We start from the raw sequence: 19,917 nt of genomic DNA on the forward strand, positions 1-19,917 counted from the left end.
GTTATGATTTTCTTTCAAAATGCTGCCTAAAAATCTTTAACTTGCTCTGTAGTGCAGAGCCAAGACTTGCTTTTGTTGGCTTTTGGGTCATCTTAGCTACCTCTAGCGGGAGGTGTCCTTGCCCATGGCAGGGGATTGGAACAGGATGGTCTTTAACGTCCCTTCCATCCCAAACCATTCCATGATTCTGGGATTCTATGAAAACTCTGTTCTCTCACCCCTCATCAGGCCCCGTGGTTGTGAAACTGGCTGGTGCTGTGCTCTGGTGTAGCTTTGCCTTTGAAAGCAGCTCTTTCTGCTGGGTGGCTATTTCCATCAATATAGTTTGTATCAGTAGATAATCTCCTCGAGGGATGTCAACGGGACCTTTCCTGTTCCTAGGTTGTGCGGGAACTGAGCAAATACACAAATCAGTTCCGGATCCTGGCCCTCAGCGCCACCCCAGGCAGTGACACTAAGGTGAGTCCAGTCTGCTGGCATGGCTGGGTAACGAGGTTTCAGTGTTTGAAGGAGGTGGAACCGTTGGAATGGGTTTGGAGGAGGCCACAAAGATGATCTGAGGGCTGGAGCACCTCTGCTGTGAGGCCAAGCTGAGAGAGTTTGGGCTGTGAAGCCTGGAGAAGAGATCTTAGAGCAGCTTCCGCTACTGAAAGTAGCTCCAGGAAAGCTGGGGAGGATATGGAGTGATTGCATGAGGGGGAATGGCTTTAAACTGGAAGCGAGAAGATTTAGATTAGACATTAGGAAGAAATTCTTCACACTGAGGGTGGGGAGGCCCTGGCCCAGGTTTCCCAGGGAAGTGGTGGCTGCCCCATCCCTGGAGGGGTTCAAGACCAGGCTGGATGGGGCTTGGAGCCCCTGATCCAGTGGGAGGTGTCCCTGCCCATGCCAGGGGATGGAACTGGATGGGCTTTGAGATCCCTTCCAACCCAAACCATTCCATGATTCTATTCTATGGACTGATGTGGTTGGAATGTTCATAAGCACGTGTGGTCCTTTCTATGATTTCTCAAACAGGCTGTGCAGCAAGTGATTTCCAACCTGCTCATTGCTCAGATAGAGCAGTGTGCTGAGGATTCTCCAGAAATCCAGCCCTATTCTCACGAGCGACAAGTAGAAAAAATTGTTGTTCCGCTTGGTGAAGAATTGGTAGAAATTCAGAATGCCTACATCCGGGTGAGTTGTTGCGTTTGTCTGTTGTTAAATGTGTGTCACTAAATATAGAATCACTCTTCCTCTTTTAACGCATCTATCCAGGCTGCCGATCGCTTCTGAAGTTTTTAACACTTTTTTACGCAGTTAACTGTGCCTTAGAATACAGGGCAGAGGGAAAACGTTGTAGTGAGGTGAATGCTGTTCTCTTCTCCCAAGTGCCAGGCAATAGGACGAGTGGAAATGGCCTCAAGTTGCACCAGAGCTGTTTCAGATTGGGCATCAGGAAAGATTTCTTCATGGAAAGGATTCTCCTGCCCTGGCAGAGGTTGCCCAGAGAGGTGGTGGAGTCCCCATCCCTGGAGGGTTTTAAAAGCTGGGCAGATGAGGTGCTGAGGGATTTGGTTTAGGAGTGGACAGGATCAGCTGGATGCAAATGATCTCGAAGGTGTTTTTCAGCCAAGCGATTCTATGATTCTGTGGTTTTAGCTACAGCGGTGTTGTTTTTCTTCACACCAATGATACTGGTTACCTTGCAATGGCTTAAAAAGCTCAGGTGCAACACTTAGGATTGAATTAGTGTTCTCCTCCTCTTTCAGAAGTCCTTGCACAATTTATGTGAGACCGAGACCGAGGGCTCCATTGTTTGGCTGAATCTGGCGCTGTTAAGGTGTTGAGGTTGGCCAGGCTTTTGTTGTCTGGGTTCACATCAGCCTTAGGAATCTGGTGTACTGACTGAACATTTTCTCTGATTAAGAATGTTGTTGTTTATAGCTCAAAGTGTACTTAGTTCACCTTCACTTTATGTTTGTTTGTTGGGGTTTGTCTCCTTTATTTGTATTTTTTTCTCAAAAGCTGTTTTGAGTTCTTTTTGACCCATAGGTGATGTCCAAATACAGACAGACTGGCAGTCAGTGATGGCTTACTGCTCCATGCCTTCTCTTCAAGGTGCTAGTAGATGGAGTATGGCATAGATACCACTCTAAAAAGTTCAAAATATATGTTCCTTTTTTGATAAGAGGCATTAAAAAGAAATTAGGAATCAGTTAGTATCAGGCTGTTGGCTTTAGAGTATGTTTATGGTTTAAGTTTTAATGAGTTTGGTGTGGGGTACATGAAGATCATGGGAAGGCAAACTTGCGTGTCCATTTTCTAGGTTGAATTAGATCAGCTGTTTTCAAACCAGTGACCTGAGCATGTATTTAAATGAGGAAACAAGAACCTGGCAGGTAGTTTCATGTCGCTGCAGGTGCCTCTGAGTGTAGGTATTGAGTGCAGAGATTTAGTGCAACTGGCTTCACTTGGGATGTAAGCTGCACTAAGCACATGGGTTTGGCTAATCTGGTGTAATCAAGGAATACAGAGAGACCTGGCTTAAATTTCTCACTGTGGCTTCAGTGGTTTCTATTTCCTTTCTTTGCTCTGGTATTTGCATTTGTATTGCTACTTCTTTAATTAGAAGATACAACTTGTAACAACGCAATAGGCGTGGAAGGTCAGGTGTGAGGTCCTGCCTCTGCGACGATGCAGCCTCCCATATCCATACTGGCTGGGGATGGAGGGATGCAGAGCAGCCCTGCGGAGAGGTATTTGGGGTACTGATGGGGGAAAAGCTGGACATGAGACCTCAATGTGCACTCGCAGCCCAGAAAGGCAGCCTATCCTGGGCTGCATCCAAAGCAGTGGGACCAGCAGGGTGAGGGAGGGGATTCTGCCACTCTGCTCTGCTCTGGTGAGACTCCACCTGGAGCCCTGTGTCCAGTTCTGGAGTCCTCAGCACGGGAAGGACATGGAATTGAGTCCAGAGGAGGCCACGGAGGTGATACGAGGGCTGGAGCACCTCCTGTATGAGGACAGGCTGAGAGAGTTGGGGTTGTTCAACCTGGAGAAGAGAAGGCTCTAGGGAGACCTTAGAGCAGCTTCCGGTACTGAAAGGGGTTTATGAGAACGACGAGGACAGACTTTTTAGCAGGTTCTGTAGCGACAGGACAAGAGGTAGCGGTTTTAAAGACAAGAGGGGAGATACAGACTGGGTATTAGGAAGAAATTCTTCACAATGAGAGTGGGGAGACCCTTGCCCTGGTTGCCCACAGCAGTGGTAGCTGCCCCATCCCTGGAGGTGTTCAAGGCAAGGTTGGATGGGGCTTGGAGCAACCTGATCCAGTGGGAGGTTTCACTGCTCACTGCAGGTAGGTTGAACTGGATGGGCCTTGAGGTCCCTTCCAGCCCAAACCACCCTGTGATTTTAAAAAGGACGGAGTGCCAGTCTTCTCCAGTGTTGGTGGGCAAACCTTAGACTTAATCCTAGAGATCTCAGTGCTTTCAAAGTTGGTCCTCCACCTCAGTTTGTGCAGAGGTGTTTCTGTAGCCATGCAGTGTCCCGTGGCACAGCGATGGACCCCAGGCATGCCCTGAACTCAAATCACACAATTTACCCTGCACTTGTATGTTGGCTCCTGAGCGGTTTCAGATTAGGATATTTGAGTACAGCCACAGTAGCAACAGGTCTGAGCTGCATAATCCTTGTCTCCTGCTAAAAGAATCAGTCACGAGGTGTGTTATGAGTGGCATTGGGCTTTAGGAGAGAACTCCTAAAGCTGAAATGGCTTTTGTGAAATCAGAATTGCAACTTGTGAGTTCTGCTGTTCCTGTTCAGAGGGAAGACAGCAAAAGGAGTTGCGTGTCTCTTACAGAAAAAGAATCCAGCTGTGCTCTGCTCATTATCTTTAATTTTGACAAACAGTAACAGTAAACGAGATGACATTTCAGTGAAAAGGAAGGACAGTGTAAAACAGTGCAACGCAGCGATACCAGAATAATGATGTTTATATTTGTACACACACGATAGCAAGGCCCTGAGTATCACAATAGCCGGAATAAACTGATTAGGCACTAAAGCTTGCTCGAATAATACACAGTCTGCAGGGCAACATTGATCTGTTAAGGCTACAGCATTTAATCTTCCAAAAATATGGGTGGGTTCTTTTTTATTATCTCCTTTGGATAGCGGAAATCAAATAACTTCGAATTAAAAAATCCATTAATTAACAGCTTACAAAGTGGAGCCACAGGTGGCTAACAAAATGCCTGTTCTGGTCACAGGAGTTGGGGAGTGAAGCTGGGCAGAGTGCTTTCAAACCCTCTCAAGCAGTGGATTTCAGCAATAGTCATGTTTCTTTGGTGCTCATTGGGGTAACTACAAAGCAAACATTACTGTGGGTCAGGGAAATCTGCAATTCCTCACGCTGTGCCTGGGAGGGCCACTTACAGGAGGGGGTGCATCGTTCCAGAGCCTTAAAGGGAGTCTTCAAACATGAGATAACTGGTTCTTTCTCAGCAGCAGAAGCTGTCTAGTGTGAGTCAAAATAAATACTATCTTGGAATTCAGTTGTACACAGAGCAGCACGGAACGCTTTGCCGCAGCTGGGATATTGGCACGTTTGGATAATGCCTCAGGTTTATGGTTTCTATAACACACCCACGAGTAGCTAGGTCATAGAGATATTTAGGTGATGTTTGCCTACGGGAAGAGACATCGGATAGAGGAAACACTTTCCGCAGCAGATGCTTGTAAGGTGGAGTATTTACAACCTGTTGCTTTCTGATGAGAGGATTTAACTGCTTCCAGCAGTTACTTGATGTTTGTTGTGCCAAAACATTACTATAACTTCTATAACTGTCAAAAGCAATTGAATTGCAGAAACTTCTTTAATTTGCCATAAAACCATGTCAAAGGTGTAAATACTTTCTATTTGGTCTTACAGAAATCTTGGGAGGGGGCGAGGGCAGGGCAAGCCAAAACCTGTTATTTAACACCTCCCTGGGCCCTCTGCTCAGCTCAGGTTTAAAAATCTTTTATTGTTTGCCATTAATCTGTTAGCTCTCACTTTAATACTGACTGGCCTGTCTAACTCTCTGAGGAAACATTAAACATAAATAACAAGCAATATCAATACAAATCAAACAGGAAATGATTCAACACATTGAAAATGGCTCAGAGTGTTTGTGCTGTCACCTGGCACACCAGACCTGAGAGCTTTCTGGCTGGAGTAACAAAGATCCCAAGCCCCCACGCTTTTCTGAGATTCCCCCCTAGTTTAGCATCCCATTAATTCATTGCAATGGCTGTGTTGGACTAGTATGTGATATCTGAACGGCCAGGGACATTGGACATAGAGAAGAAAGTGAGGATTGCTTTTCTTGTTGTTTTTTCTTCCCCACGAAGACTACCAGTTTGTTTGCCTTAAAACTCAGGGTTCGTTCTCTCTCTTTCTCTCTCTCTCTGTTGTTTCCCTTCTCCTTGCTGTCTTCCCAAGGAATCTCTGTGTGCAGCAGCCACCAGAGAGCACCTTGGCCCCTCTTATGCATGGCCAGCTAGGGCCGGCTGGTGCTCTGTGCTCCTGCTGCTCAGCCAGAGGTTTCAGGTTGAGCAGGAAGCCAGTTTTGTGCAGCTGGGAGCCCCGTGGAACTGGGAGGGTTAACGTTCTTAGTGCTACACAAATCCATTTTGTTTGCCCCTAAAGCTGCTGTAAGCTAGCAGCCACTGGCGCTGGCTGCTTTGTCTGTTGTAACTGAAGAACACAAAAGCTCTATTTAAACCCTAAACCATACCAAAATATAACGCAGGTGATGTACTTCATGACATTTTATATAAAAAGACATTTACTTAAGTATTAAGATTAAACTCTACCATCATATCTGTCAGGGGAGACATTAAGAAGGGATTTTTGAGAGCAAACCTGTTTGCTGCCCTGATTCTGAAGTGCAGTCGGTGCTCTTTAACTGTGGTGAACAGCAAAGCATGGGCACTGCTTTCAGACCTCCTGGTGCATGCAGAACTCTGAGCTTGTCTTGTGGTCACAACAGGCTGGACTAGCCTTGTCTGCTTGGGAATTATCGTATGGATGAGGGGTGAAAGAAACAAAGTGCATCAGGGAAAATGAGATACTGGGAAGGGAAATTCTCACAGTGAGGGTGGTCGAATACTGGAGCAGGGCCCTGAGGGGTTACGGGCTCCTCAACCCTGGAGATGCTCAACACCCAGCTGCGGGAGGCCCCAAGGAGCCTGCTGTGCCGGCACTGAGGGCTTTCGGCAGAGGGCTGGCCCAGCTGGGCTGCAGAGGCTCCTCTAGCAGGCAGTTTCTCTGTCACTCTGTGAAATGTTTGCACCATTGATAACACCAATCGTGTGGTACTGCCAGGAGAGTGTAAAAATTGCTGAAGACCTGACTGGCTTCAGCTGCAGTGTTTGAGCACTCAGCAGTGTTGTAAGAAGAAAGCGTTCAGAAAGCCGAAGAGTTAGGGATAACCGCTTTCTGTTGAGGAATGCCTGAAATAGTCCTGGGACTGCTGTGAATGTGGGATGGGGGGAACCCGCAACTCCTGCTGTCAAAACTCTAACGAGCATTAGGGCTGCTCTGCCCTGTTGGTTTCTTCTCAAGGTTAGAAGTACTTTGGTTGGGTGCTTTTTGAGGTAAGCATTAAGAATCTATGCTCCACAGATGACATTAAAAGCAGTCAGTGTTGGCCTACTCTTACTCCTTGGTTTAACCCCAGTGGCCTACATCTGCTGGTTCTCTTAGGAAGTAAGACCTGAAGGTTATTTTTCTGCAGCCCAGCCTGCACGTGTGAGGTGGTTTGAATGTGTGTCCCGCTGCAAACCCCAGCAGGGCTTTGGGTGTGCAGCTCTCAGTGTCCAGAGCTGACAGGGGCTCAGGGGCTCCTCTCAGACCGTCCCAGGCCACAGGTAGCCTGGAGACACTGATAAATGGACGAGGAGAGATGTCTCGATCTCCCTTATCATGTACGAAACAGATAAGGTGAACTAACTTTTTAAAGTGCTAAAAATCTCCATACAAGTTGTGTACAAGCTGCGAAAGCTGACATAGGGGACGGTGTTTCAGGCGTTACCTCTGTGTGAGCGTTGGGTCGGAGCGGTTGCCTGGCTAAGCGGGTTCAAAGCCAAGGTTTGAGGGTCTGACTGCTAGTCTGGCACGAGTCACCTGTGGGAGCCTGCCAGTCAGTCAGCGCTGGATCTTCTGGCTGACAGTGTCGGGGTGGGGAGGCTACGGCCGCTGCAGGAACCATATCTCGTTGTGTCGGTTGGCAGCAGCTGGGTTTGTGTATCCTGCGATGATGAACGTGTCCTGCAAACACAGCTCAGGACTCTCCAGGATTTCCGCCAGCAGGTTTATTTCTCTCATTATGGAGTCTTCATTGGTGATTCCTCTGAAGCTCCTGCAACAACCAGCTTTATATCGCATTCTTTTTAAAGCCCATGGTTTTTGCGAAGCCTAGAAATGCCTCCTCTGAAATTATTTACTCATGTTTCACAAATAGTTCTACCTGACTGTGACTGATCTCAAACAGTTGTTTCCTGACTCAGCATTTCCAGTGATATCTCAGACCCAACTGCACGGATTCATCTGTGTTTCGAGCTGCTGTTCTGTTTCACGTTTACAGAGGCACCATTTTCCCAAGTAAGCAGGTAACAATTATTTCTTGACTATCCCATTCTGATAAAGCAGGCAGCTATTAAATAAGCAATTACTAAAACCAAGTTTTACTGTTCGTTAGCTTTTAGAACTCGGTTTAAAAGGCATAACGTGCATTGAAAGCTGCATCCTTTTACCCTTTTCCCCAGAACAAAATGAAGATGTCTCTTACCTACTATAAACAATAGTAGAGGGCCATTCTTCGATGATTATGTCGGAGTCGAAAGGGTGAGGTGGCTCGTCCTGCAGCACTTCGGGCAGGTAGTACGCTACCGTCACCGACTGGGTCATCTCCGACTGCGATTCATTGGTGTGGACGATGGTCACAATGGGAATTGTTATCCCCAAGTACAGGCCTGAGGAGACAGACGTGACTTTAGAGGCTACAAGAGGTCTGCATACTGGGCTTGGCTGCTGAACTCATCCCGAGTAACGGACAGTGAGCCTCACAAACCAGTTTCATTGCTACAGGGAATGCGGATGCTTTAGAAAATGGGGCTGTGTATTCCAAGTTGGAAGAAGTGTATTTTTATGCCGCGCAGTGTGTGTGTTCACACCTGTAAAAGCTATGTGTGCAAACCTGTGTGTCTAAAACCGAGCATTTGGTGAGCTCTCCTTACTTCGCATAGGGTGAGGAGTTTGAATCGCTTCCCCCCTCTGAAGAAGGTTGCATTATATTGTCAGCTGCCTTTGTACCTGGTTTTAAACATCTAAGAACAAGGAATATAGGCTGGAGAATGGGCTGTGTTGTGAATTAGCCTGGAGAAGAGGAGGCTGAGGGGAGACCTCATTGCTCTCTACAACTACCTGAAAGGAGGGTGCTGGCCTCTTCCCGAAGTGACAGGGGACAGGACAAGAGGGAATGGCCTCAAGCTCTGCCAGGGGAGGTTTAGGCTGAACATTAGGAAAAAAAAATTCACGGAAAGGGTCATTGGGCACTGGCAGAGGCTGCCCAGGGAGGTGGTTGAGTCACCTTCCCTGGAGGTGTTTAAGGCACAGGTGGGCGAGGTGCTGAGGGACATGGTTTAGTGTTTGATAGGAATGGTTGGACTCGATGATCCGGTGGGTCTCTTCCAACCTGGTGATTCTATGATTCTGTGAATTCCTGTAGGCTTGGCTGTTCTGGAATGTGCTGCTGTGTTCTTACAGGGCTCTGGGAGAGGCAGTGATGTTGACTGTGCAAGCAGCAGCGCAGACTGGAGCAGAACTTTGTTTCTGTAGAGTGTAAGAACACAACTGCACTGCTCTGGAGCCAGAATTACATCTAAACTGTGATCAGTAATGGGGAGAGCGAGGAAAATGCCTGGCTAAGGAAAAGCTTTCATAATAAGTGTTCTTAGTTTCATGGGAAGAAAATGAAGGGCTGACTTCTTTACAAGATGTGCATTACAGAGCACAGCACTGGGCACTGTAAAGCCTCTTCATCGGCTGGAGAGTGAGCAAATGGGAATGGATGACTGGAGGCAGAAACCAGATTGACTGGGATTGGAAATGAGGTGCATGTTTTGTGCAGGCACAAACTGTCAAGGACACGGTGGGTTTGAATGTATGTGAGCTAAAACTGGATTATCTTTCTGGAAAATACGCTTCAACCACACAAGTATTTGGTGTCCATTCAGACGCGCACAAGTCGAGTATCGCGAACTCAAATGCAGGAGGTGAAACATCGTGGTCTCGGCATTACACTTAGAATTGTCTCTTAGAACGGGCGATTTCAGCACTGCTGTGAAAACAAAACCACTAAAGTTCTGCAGCCAAAGCCCATTTCACAGCTGCCAGTGTCAGTGCTCGGGCAGCTTTAGTGGCCTGTGGGAAGAGTGATCACTTCCCCTCAAGGCTTTCCTCTCACATGTGTGCAGAGGGAGCCTGGTGCTGGCCCTGCTGGAAAGGCTGCGTTACAGATGTCCCCGCAGAGTCCACGGGGTGGAGTACTTGGGAAAAGCTCCTCACAGTAGATTAGGAGAAGCTAAGTGCATAAATACAACGTTTCAACTTCGATGTAGTATTGTGGCACCACTTACCGGAGGAATTCTGCTCACAAATGTACCTCATGAGCTTCATGAACCCAAGGCATATGCTCTGCTCATACTGCTTCTCTTTCATTTTTATACATGCCCATTTGGCTTTTCCATACTGACGTTTTTCATAAAGCAGGTCTCCAAGCTGCAAGCACAGTCAGATAATAAATTAGTATTTTAAATCGATCAGCTAAAAAACCCAAGCAAACAAATAAAAGTCGAACGATGTTTCAGTGTTTTACTTGTAGCACGAAGAAATCACCTTCTCCACATGTATAGCCAGGAAAATGGGAAGCGTGAGGAAAGGCTTTATGTCTCCATGTCAGCTATAGGAAAGCACGTTATGTTTCATTCTTAGTTCCCATGTGCTCCAATGAGCTAGCATGGAGTAGATATCAAAAAACAACACACTGCGTGCATCTTATGTGAGTGGAAGGGTAATTGTGTCTGTTTTCAGCTGTCAGTGAAACAATCTTGAAGGGAACCTGTGAATTTTAATCCTTTAAATCAAGAATGGACGTGCTGCTGATTTTGGGTCAAAATTTGTTCCAGCAGACTGGTAGGTAGCTCTCCTTTACCGTAAGGAACTGCCATCTTTTGGACTTGGAGTATCAAATATTTCATTACAATTAAAACTGAATGATCTAATTTTTATCTGCAGTTATTAGAGCAGTGCTGAGAAATAGCTTTCAAGCATTTAATTACAGCACCAACAGTCAGGAGTCCCAGACTGTTCAGATGAAAGACAAATTGAATGGGGATATTTATACATTTGGATTATATAGATCAATGTAAAAGAAACGTGATGAGAATTCTTCCTACGTGGTTAGTAAAGATTTTCTTGATTTGCCATATATTTAAGGGGAGGCCCTTGTCTGCACATTTCTTGAGCTGTAACAAAGCCACTGGACATCAGTTTCAGTTTTGCTTTAGTGGATAAGATGGGTTTGCACACTGCTGCTTTGTTTGATAATGAACCCTGATACAAACATATTTTGTGTTTGGGTTTAAATTCAGACATTCTTTCAAGTGTTCTTTGCTAAGGTTTTATTAACATGATTGCAAATGCATGGATTTAAATGAAGAAAATAGGCATTTTCTTTCAAACGTCAAAACATGAGGGGTTTTGTGAAATCAGTTATAAAATACCACTAAGGCTAATCCCTGGCTATCTTCTGCCTTCCCTGAGAGCTTTTAACTTACAAAACTGTAAGGTAATTCACACCTGTGATGATAGTGTGATGTTAAAGGCGAAATGCAGCCATCCAGTTATAGTGCCTTGTGCTTGCGGTGTTAAAAACCCTAAATAGTTAGAATAATTCTATAAAGAAACTTATTTTGAGGAGCAAGGTGTGGATTCTGAGGACACGGTTAAAACCTGGGCTGGGGAGGGAACAGCACCTTTTCCTTGCGCTGGATGAGCGTAAACGGGACGGTCTGGCGCTCCTGGGGGCTGTTGTTCCTCGTCAGCTGCTGGATTGGCTCTGCCATGTCTGCAAGGAAATAACACACCACCAGGTCAGTCCTGCAGCAGGAGGGGAAGTGCAACGTGTGCTGCGTTCTCCTTTTGCTTAGTTGAACTTCTGGGGACTTTGTGTTGCTCTGCAATATCAGCAGGAAAAGGGAAGGGACTCTGCCTCCCTGTGGATGGTGTTGCCAGTCCTGGCAACCCTTTCACTGTTGGATCCATGTGTATCCACGAGAAGGAGTAGATTGAATTGGCATCTCTTGTTCACAGGCCTAAGGGAATATGGTTGTGGGAACCTTGCCTTTTCTACAAGCTGTTTTGAGTCTAATATTCTAGTTCAGTGTTTGCTTCCGTGCCCGTTTGGGTGCTCCTCCCTCACTAGTCAGGCGATTTGCTGGGCGTGAGGCCAGAGCTGCAGAGCGCGAGCCACTGGAGCAGCAGGGGCAGGCTGTGATATTAGCTGGGTGTCCCACTAGCTCTGAGTGTGCTGCTGCCCCCTTACCACCCTGCTTCTCTCTGGCTTGCTGAGACCTGAGGTTGTGGGGGCGTGAGAGCCAAATCTGACTGAGAGCATGGCCTGCAGTGATGCTGTGCTGGTCTGGCTTCTGTAAAGTGGAGTTCTGGGTCTTCAGGGAATTGCAGAACACTTATTTACTTTAATGCTAGCCCTTCTAGTGAGGCCTCACAGGACAGAAGTTTCAATATAGTAGGCAAACAAATATTTTCATTAAGACGCAGAGGAGAACGTGAACTTTTGCTTGCGGCTTCAGGAGACCTCACAGAACAGAGCACGTGCTGGGCCATTTGGGCAAGGGAGGAGGCTGCTGTGTTTGGTGTACACGGAGCTGCATTTCATGTGCTGTGCCTGGCTTGGGGCTCCACGGTGCAGCAATGGCACTGAGGCACTCAGGATGCTTCAGCTGGTTTGGGGGCAGGATAGAGCACAGAAGGGGCTGGGAGAACCTGATGAGCTCACGCTATAGAGGGGGAAGGCAAGGTGAGGTCTGATGGAGGCATCAAAGTGTAGAAACTGTAGATGAGAGAGACAAAAGTGTTCCGTTATGTTAGAGAAACATAAGCTCGGGAAACTTAAAATTCCTGAACGTTTACTTCTATGAAGAACTGTCTCTTAAGAATACATTAGATTGTTCAACAAGGAAACTAGAACATAGAATTGTGTTAACACAATCTCTTTTCGTTGCACAGTGGTTTTATCCATACGTGCTCTCTGATTAGATAGCACGTTCCTCGGATGGAAGGGTTTGTTTCAGTTTGGAAGGGGCACAAAGTTGTTGACTTGGACTGAATATTGACATTCTAGCAAAACTGGAACATCACTTATGTGAAGGTGGGAATAGACCCATGCAAGTTTTGATGTTCAGTTTGTCAGGTCCCATCGTGCCTGGCAGAAAGAGATCGAGTGGTTCGATGTTCTCGGATAGCCATAGTCCTCGTAAAGCATTGCTAAGGGTGAAATGGAACAGGCCAGCTAATCGGGGCCCCGTGTTTGCCTGCTGCTTGTGTCTGCCCCTGCCTGCCCCCTGGTCCTCTGGGACTTGAAGGGCTGGGAGCACATTGAAACAGATGCCATCACCTCTGCTCCGCGTTCTTGCCTTTTGGCAGCAGATCATTACATGAGGAGTGTTAATATTTGGTTTGTTGAAGATCTCTGTGTGCCTGCATGCTCGCTTACCAGTACAGAGAAGTGCAGGGACTTTTTCAACAATCATTGTGTTTTGTAAGACATGAAATAGCAAACCCATTCTCTGTTTCTAGATGTAGTGACACTAGTGATCATGCAGCCAGTGCTAACTGTGACACTTCCAGCCAAGTTCAAATGGAGAGCAGGAACAAATACCTCTCTTCTCCAACAGTTCTGTAATTTATATGGAGCTGGATTAGGTGTATTTCCAACTATGGTTGCCTCAATAGCAATTCTGGCTGCAGTTTGTCAATAAATCCTGCTTGGAAGTTGGTCCTGAACCAACAGGCTTGGAAGCTCAGGATATGAGGTTAATCTTGGGAATGGAAAGCCTCTCTTCCAAAAGAGCGAGTCCCTTGCCTTTTAGCCTGGAGAAAGAGAGGCTGAGGGGAGACCTCATCACTGTCTACAACTGCCAGATCGGAGGTTGTGGCGAGGTGAGTGCTGGTCTCCCCAGTGACAGGCAATAGGATGAGAGGAAATGGCCTCAAGTTGAACCAGGGCAGGTTCAGATTGGACATCAGGAAAAATTTTTTCCCCAAAAGGGTTCTCAGGCCCTGGCAGAGGCTGCCCAGGGAGGTGGTGCAGTCCCCATCCCTGGAGGGGTTTAGAAGGCAGATGAGGTGCTCAGGATCTGGTTTAGTAGTAGACAGGGGTGGTTGGAGTCGATCTCAAAGGTGTATTCCGATCGTGAGATTCTCTGATTCTATTTGATGAAAGCTGAAGAGATACAAGCATTGCGGACTCTGATAGAGGACTTGAAACCAAATGTTTATGTATGTGTTTGGAAGCCTGGGTTTGTGTTTGTCATGCTGCCTCACTGTGTACGTGCAGGGGAAGGATGGAAGTTCCATCTGGAATAAAAGCCCTTCCCTTGGGCGTTTCAGGGGCCTCAGTATCTGAGGTGGACAGGCAGGATGGCAGGGGAAGTGAGTATTATCGGGGTTTCAGAGGAGAATTAACTAGGTCACGGTAAATCTGCGGCTGAGCTGGTCATCAAACCTACATCTCCTGGCATCCAGTGCAGGGGCTTTAGCTTTAAGTCTGTTTGGAATAGTAAAGAGCCTTTCAATAAAGGGTAGAATGCTACAGTTCAGTTGATTTAAAACTTGTTCTTTAAATATCATTGGAAAACATTTAAAATGTAAGAAATAATTGCCAAGTAAAATTGATCTCTTTGGAGGCTGAGAGAAAAATAAAAGTAGATTGGAAAATTCAATGCCGAAGTCTAAAGAGTGCTTGGGAATGAGGAAGCATTTTGATACTCTAGAAATTTTAACTCTATTCTTCAATTCATCTGTTGATAACTGGGTTGGTTTGTTTTTCCTTCTATATTAATTCAAAGGGTAGGGATTGCAACTCATGGAAGTCCTGTCAGGAGTTTTATTCATGAATCCACACCTGTCAGGCGTGATGGTATGATATTCGGATCATGAACACCTCAGTCTGGACAAGACTTAGATGATACTGCCCAAACCCAAGGGAGTTGCCCAATGTGTCATCTATCAGTCCAAGCCTGTGAACACAAATGCAGGCGTGACAAAGCGAGGCAAGCTGAGTGGCAGCAGCGTAGCTGGGAAAAGGCTTGGTTTGATTCAAGGGCAAAGTTGTGACTGCAGCCCCTTCTATAGGAAGGCGTTGTGCAAGAGGCAGATCTCTACAAAGGGATTTCTGTAGATGGGCTGGGCTTCCCCAGTGACACAGGCTCTGTGGTCCAGCAGCCTGGGAACAGGCGCATGAGGTTACCTCAGCAGGGAACTGATGGAAATCCACCTGCAGTTCCAGATCCTGGATTTGGAGCCTGGGTGTTTGACCTCAGAGCACACTGCATTGTGCACAGAGTATCTTTTTACCACTTCATACTTTAGCAAGTGAATGGGTTTGTGGGCAGCAGCTTTTCTGAGCCTCTTTGTCAATGAGTGTTCTTAGTTTGAAATTAGAATTGGAAAGCAACTGCTGTAGCGTGTTTTCTGCTTCTTCTGGGAGGAGATTAAATGGAGTTTTCAAGCTGAGAAAGTTAGATTCTACCTTCCTGCACCTTTAATTTCTCTTGCAAGGTTTGGCATAGGCCAGTCAGTCTGTAGGATTATGATCTTATTAACAGTGATAAACTGAGATGCCAGTCATATAAATCTCTGTTGTTTTCATCTTGCAAAGCCTCAGCTTTTTAGATGGTGTAGAGCGTTTCTGCTACTCTTAAGAGTTGACAACAAAAGCTACACAGCAAGTCATCATTTTGGAAGGTGCGCTGTCACCACAGAAGAGAATGGGTGCCAAAGCTCATAGCGGTGTGGAACCACCACCGATGAGAGGGATGGAACAGTCACTTTGCTGCAGACCTGGGCCCTAGACTGCAGGACATGTGTCCTTTTGCTACAGCCTCGAGTGCCCTGTCGGCACAGCAGTCAGCCCAGGGAAGGTCTGTTTGGCAGCACGGCCACAGTGGCACCAGGTGCTTGGATGGGCACAGCAGTCCTGAGAGGCTTCTGCTCCCCGTGGACAGGGAGGAGCTCTCCAAAGTCAACAGATCCCTCTCTGCTCCCTGAGGCTCAAGTGTGCTGGAGCTGGCTGGGCACTAAACACGGATACAAGCAACGAGCTCAGCATTTGACTGGATAACAGAATTGAATCTGGCATCTCTCTCAGGCCACTGTGGTTGAGACACAGCCCACACCTGACACAGCTCTGGGCACCAGCTGGGGAGGAATCCCCTGGTGAGGCTTTGCTTAGCATCGCAAAGCAAACTTTTTACAACATAGTAACTGAAACGGGGTAAAATAGTACTCTTGAAATAGTTTCTAGGCTTGATATCCTGCCTGCTAAGTCTTAGTTGAACAGGGCACAGGAATTCCTATGTATCGGAATACCAGGTAGTTTGGAGGGAAGGAATCTTGCTGTGCTCAGGGAGTACCTTAGCATCTGTGTGTTTCACCTCACTCGTGCATGCCTTAAGCAGGGAGTGCCGTGCCTCTCCTCTCTCCTCCCTTCTGTGTCCCTGTGGAACCAGACCCTGTCAGGTTTGACAGAGATGCAAACCTGAGCATGCATGGAAACTATGGGATGGCACTGCTGGCACAGGGCATCTCCAGACCCCTCTGAGGGGACAGCGACAACAAGGCAAGCCCTGAACTCCATCCAGACTGACTGTGCCCTTGTTTAGCACCTGTCGTGGTGTTCGTTTTCATTGTTAAATCATTAGAGGGGTAATAGGGGACTTCTAGGCTGACTTGGAAAGGAGGTTGTACCCTGCGTGCTGTGCTGGGATATGGAAAGAGCTTTTAAATAAGTAGTCTCACAGTCTATTGTGCACAGGTTTGCTGTTTCCCACACTCAGAGGGTGGCTTATCTGAACAGCAGAGATGCTGAAGATCTCTGCGGCTCTGTGCAGCGCAGCGCAAATGAGTTAATGTTTCTGAGCGAGCCAAGGCTGCAGTTACTCTCTGCCATTTGTTGTGAGTTACCTGACCTGTTACGCTCATTCTAAGTCCTCAGTTTTTGTTAAACCCCAAAATAAAAGTTTCTTAAGGAGATGAGCCTGGGAGCTTACTGCCAGAAAGCAAAGTCAATCCTTCTACTTGTTTGCTCTGTGCTCTTTCAGTCCAGCCAGCTTTCTTTAAAGAGCTAGCCTCTTGGAGAGTGACAGCGAGGAGAGAAAAGATGCTTTTGCAGGTAGCCAAATTTAGTTTTAATTAAAACCGAGAAGTTGTGTCGGTCCAGCTTTAGTGGAAATAGTTCAGCCCACTGCCACATCCCTGCTTGCTAAGTGAGAGCAACCTGGAAAAAGCTTTGCTGTCTCAGGGGCGCAGGGAGAGGCGATGGGTGGCTGTGAAGCTTTGCTGTGTCTCAGGAGTGCAGGGGGAGATGGTAGAAAGCTGTGTTAGAGAAACCTGTTGAGTTGCTCTGGGCACAGCTTTGCTGTCCCGGGGGTTCAGGGAAGGGGGGCGGGTGGCTGTGAAGCTTTGCGGTGTCTCAGCAGGGAAGGACGATAGGTGGCTGTGTTACAGCAACCTGTTGCCTCACGCTAGGTGAAGTTTTGCTGTCTCGGAGGCGCAGGGAGGGACAATGGACAGCTGTGAAACTGCTGTGTCTCAGGGGCGCAGGGAGAGATGCTGGGTGCTGTCCTAGGGCAACCTGTTGAGCTGCCCTGGGTGCACCTTTACTGTCTCAGGGGTGCAGGGATGGGCGATGGATGCCTGCTGGGATGTCCCCATCTCCAGTGGCCAGTGCAGGCCAGCCCTGGCCCCTCGCTAGAGGTGGTGGGATTGACCCCTGGCTCCCTGGGCTCCTAGGGACAGTGCTGAGCGGCAGCTCCGGGGCGGTGGGACGGGTCCCCTGCTCCAAATCTCCCCGGGGACAGCTGGGTGCCAGCTCCGAGGCAGTGGGACGGTTCCCCTGCTCCAAATCTCCCCGGGACAGCTGGGTGCCAGCTCCGGGGCCGTGGGACAAGTCCCCTGCTCCAGATCTCCCCGGAGACAGCTGGGTGCCAGCCCCGGGGCGGTGGGACGGATCCCCTGCTCCAAATCTCCCCGGGACAGCTGGGTGCCAGCTCCGAGGCAGTGGGACGGGTCCCCTGCTCCAAATCTCCGCGGGGTCAGCTGGGTGCCAGCTCCGGAGCGGTGGGACGGTTCCCCTGCTCCAGATCTCCCCGTCCGAGCGCGGCGCTTACCGCGGGGCACGTCCACCTGGTGCCCCCGTCCCACGTTCTGCCAGTAGGTGAGCAGGCGCTCCTGCTCCTCGTCCTCCATGCGCTCGGCGTCCTCCTCCAGGCTGCTGCCGTTGCTGTGGTACGCGGAGTCCGGGCTCTCCTCCGCCAGCCCCGCCAGGTCCTCCAGGGTGATGGCCCCGGCGGCCGGCCCCGCGCCGCCCATGCGGCACCCGCCCGCCTCCATCGCCTCCAGCAGCGCCCGCACCCGCGCCGCCCGCAGCCTTTATCGGGGCCGGGGGAGGGAGGGGACGTGGAGGGAGGGAGGAGGGAGGGAGGGAGGGAGGGGCGATGGAGGAAGGAGAAATTGAGGGAGGAGAGATGGAGGGAGGGATAGACTGAGGGATGCAGGAGGGAGGGAGAGATGGAGGGAGGGAAGAGAGATGGAGGGATGCAGGAGGGATGGAGGGGAGGGATAGAGGGGTGCAGGAGGGATGGAGAGAGGGAGGAGGGATTGAAGGAGGGAGGGATGGAGGAAGGAAGGAGGGATTGAGGGAGGGAGGGATGGAGGAAAGGAGGAGGGATTGAGGGAGGAGGGAGGGATGGAGTGAGGGAGAAGGGATGGAGGGATGCAGGAGGAGGTAAGGGAGAGAGGATGGATGGAGGAAGGGAGGAGGGATTGAGGGAGGGAGGGATGGAGGAAAGGAGGAGGAATTGAGGGAGGAGGGAGGGATGCAGGAGGAGGTAAGGGAGAGAGGAGGGATGGAGGAAGGAGGAGAGACGGAGGGAGGGATTGAGGGATGTGGGGGGGAGGAGGGAGGGAGGAAGGGATGGAGGAAGGGAGGAGGGATTGAGGGATGGAAGCAGGGAAGAGAGAAGGAGGAGGAATGGAAGAAGGGTTTGAGCGATGTGGGAGGGAGGACGGGTGGAGGGATGCAGGAGGGTTGATTGGAGGGAGGGAAGAGGGATTGAGGGAGGGAGAAGAGATGGAGGGGTTCAGGAGGGATGGAGGGTGGAAAGAGGCGTGGAGTGATGTGGGAGAAATTGAGGAGGGATGGAGGGTGGAAAGAGGCGTGGAGTGATGTGGGAGAAATTGAGGAGGGATGGAGGAAGGAGGGAAGAGGGATGAAGGAGGAATTGAGGGAAGGAGGAAAGGAGGGAGAAGGGCTGGAGGAAGGATGGGGAGGGATTGAGGGAGGAGGAGGTATGCAAGGAGGGAGGAGGGACGGAGGGATGGAGGGATGCAAGAATGGAGGAAGGAGGGAAGAGGGATAGAGGAAATGAGGGAGGATGATTGAGGGATGCAGTGAGGGCAGGAGGAGGAAGGGAGAGGGATTGAGGATGCACGAAGGATGGAGGAAAGGAAGAAGGATTGAAGGACAGAGGGAGGGAGGAGAGATTAAGGGATGCAGAAGGGATTGAGAGAGGGAGGAGGGATGGAGGGAGGGTCAGAGTTCATTTTCTTCCTGGTAGTTGTGCTGTATTGTGGATTTGGGATGAGACTATTGTTGATAAGACGCTGATGGGTTTAGCTGTTGCTGAGTTGTTGAGGACTTTTCAGCTTCTCCTGCTGGCCTGGCAGTGAGAAGATGGGGACACGGGAAGCTGGGAGGGGGCAGAGCTGGTACAGCTGACCCCATCTGGCCTGAGGGATGTTCCATGCTCAGTATAGAGACTGGGAAGTTTGCTGGGGCTGCAATCTCTGCTCAGGGGTGCACTGGGCATCGATCAGTTGGATGCTGGGCAATTGCTTTGTGCGTCACTTCCTTTGAACGTTCTGTTGTTGTTAGTATTCTCTCTCACTTTTGCTGTCCTGTTCAGTTGTCTTTATCCCAACCTGTGAGTTTCACTTTTTCCCGTTCCTCTCCCCACCTCATGGTGGTGCAGGGAGCGAGCGAGTGCCTATGAGGGGCTTAGTTGCTGGGTGGGTTACACCGTGGCTGGTTGTCTGGTGATTTGATTTCATGGTCAGCTACCTAGCGTACAGAATCACAAAATCCATTGACAACATGCTGAAGGGGGCTGCGTTTTCTAGCAGTTCTAAGGTTTTCCTCACAAAGACACTGTTGGACTTTGTGGGGAGCTGCATTGCTATGGGTTGGTGCCTGTACCAGGCAGTGTTTAATCACATCTTCGTATAGTGCAAACCCTGACTCCAGCTCTGTGGGTAAGGGGTTTCCCACATCATTTTGGAAGCTAGGTTATTCCTGCCAAGTGGAGGCACCCTGGCTCTTGGAGATTTTCTCCAGGAAACTGTTACTTCTTAGCAGATCTAACTTTTCTGAAGCAACGGGGAGAGGCTTTTCCGCTGCCTGTCCCACTGGATTAATTCTGACAGTCCTGGCTTTTTTTGCTCGAGAACTAGTTATGAGAATGAAGAATTGTTTAAATTAAGTTGTCTCTGTTTGGAGTATTGCTGGGGGGGGAGGGGGGAAGAAAAT

General features: G+C 48.8%; 2 protein-coding genes across 2 annotated transcripts in view; one reads left to right on the forward strand and one right to left on the reverse strand.

The window, feature by feature from the left end:
* The window catches only part of FANCM (FA complementation group M), a 69,701-nt gene that overhangs the window by 2,667 nt on the left and 47,117 nt on the right, over positions 1 to 19,917 (forward strand). The window contains 2 exon segments of the mRNA XM_069856739.1: positions 382 to 459; positions 1,018 to 1,176. Coding sequence (XP_069712840.1) covers positions 382 to 459; positions 1,018 to 1,176 — 237 coding nt within the window.
* LOC138720566 (heme-binding protein 2-like) lies at positions 5,759 to 17,755 on the reverse strand. Its single transcript, XM_069856912.1, has 5 exons — positions 17,501 to 17,755; positions 11,066 to 11,157; positions 9,668 to 9,809; positions 7,819 to 8,002; positions 5,759 to 7,389 (listed from the first exon to the last, which is right to left on the reverse strand). The coding sequence occupies exons 1-5, from the start codon at positions 17,721 to 17,723 to the stop codon at positions 7,218 to 7,220; spliced, it is 813 nt and encodes a 270-aa protein (XP_069713013.1). The 5' UTR covers positions 17,724 to 17,755; the 3' UTR covers positions 5,759 to 7,217.

The sequence above is a fragment of the Phaenicophaeus curvirostris genome, chromosome 5 (genome assembly GCF_032191515.1).
Source record: "Phaenicophaeus curvirostris isolate KB17595 chromosome 5, BPBGC_Pcur_1.0, whole genome shotgun sequence".
Taxonomy (NCBI): Eukaryota; Metazoa; Chordata; class Aves; order Cuculiformes; family Cuculidae; genus Phaenicophaeus; species Phaenicophaeus curvirostris.

Bases quoted from the DNA above. Each gene is read 5' to 3' on its own strand.
- LOC138720566 (XM_069856912.1), bottom strand. From the start codon at position 17,723: ATGGAGGCGGGCGGGTGCCGCATGGGCGGCGCGGGGCCGGCCGCCGGG. The intron at 11,158-17,500 runs GTAAGCGCCGCG...ATTTCCTTGCAG, and splicing joins CCAGGTGGACGTGCCCCGCG to ACATGGCAGAGCCAATCCAG. The intron at 9,810-11,065 runs GTGCTGTTCCCT...CTGTGCTTGCAG, and splicing joins TCATCCAGCGCAAGGAAAAG to CTTGGAGACCTGCTTTATGA.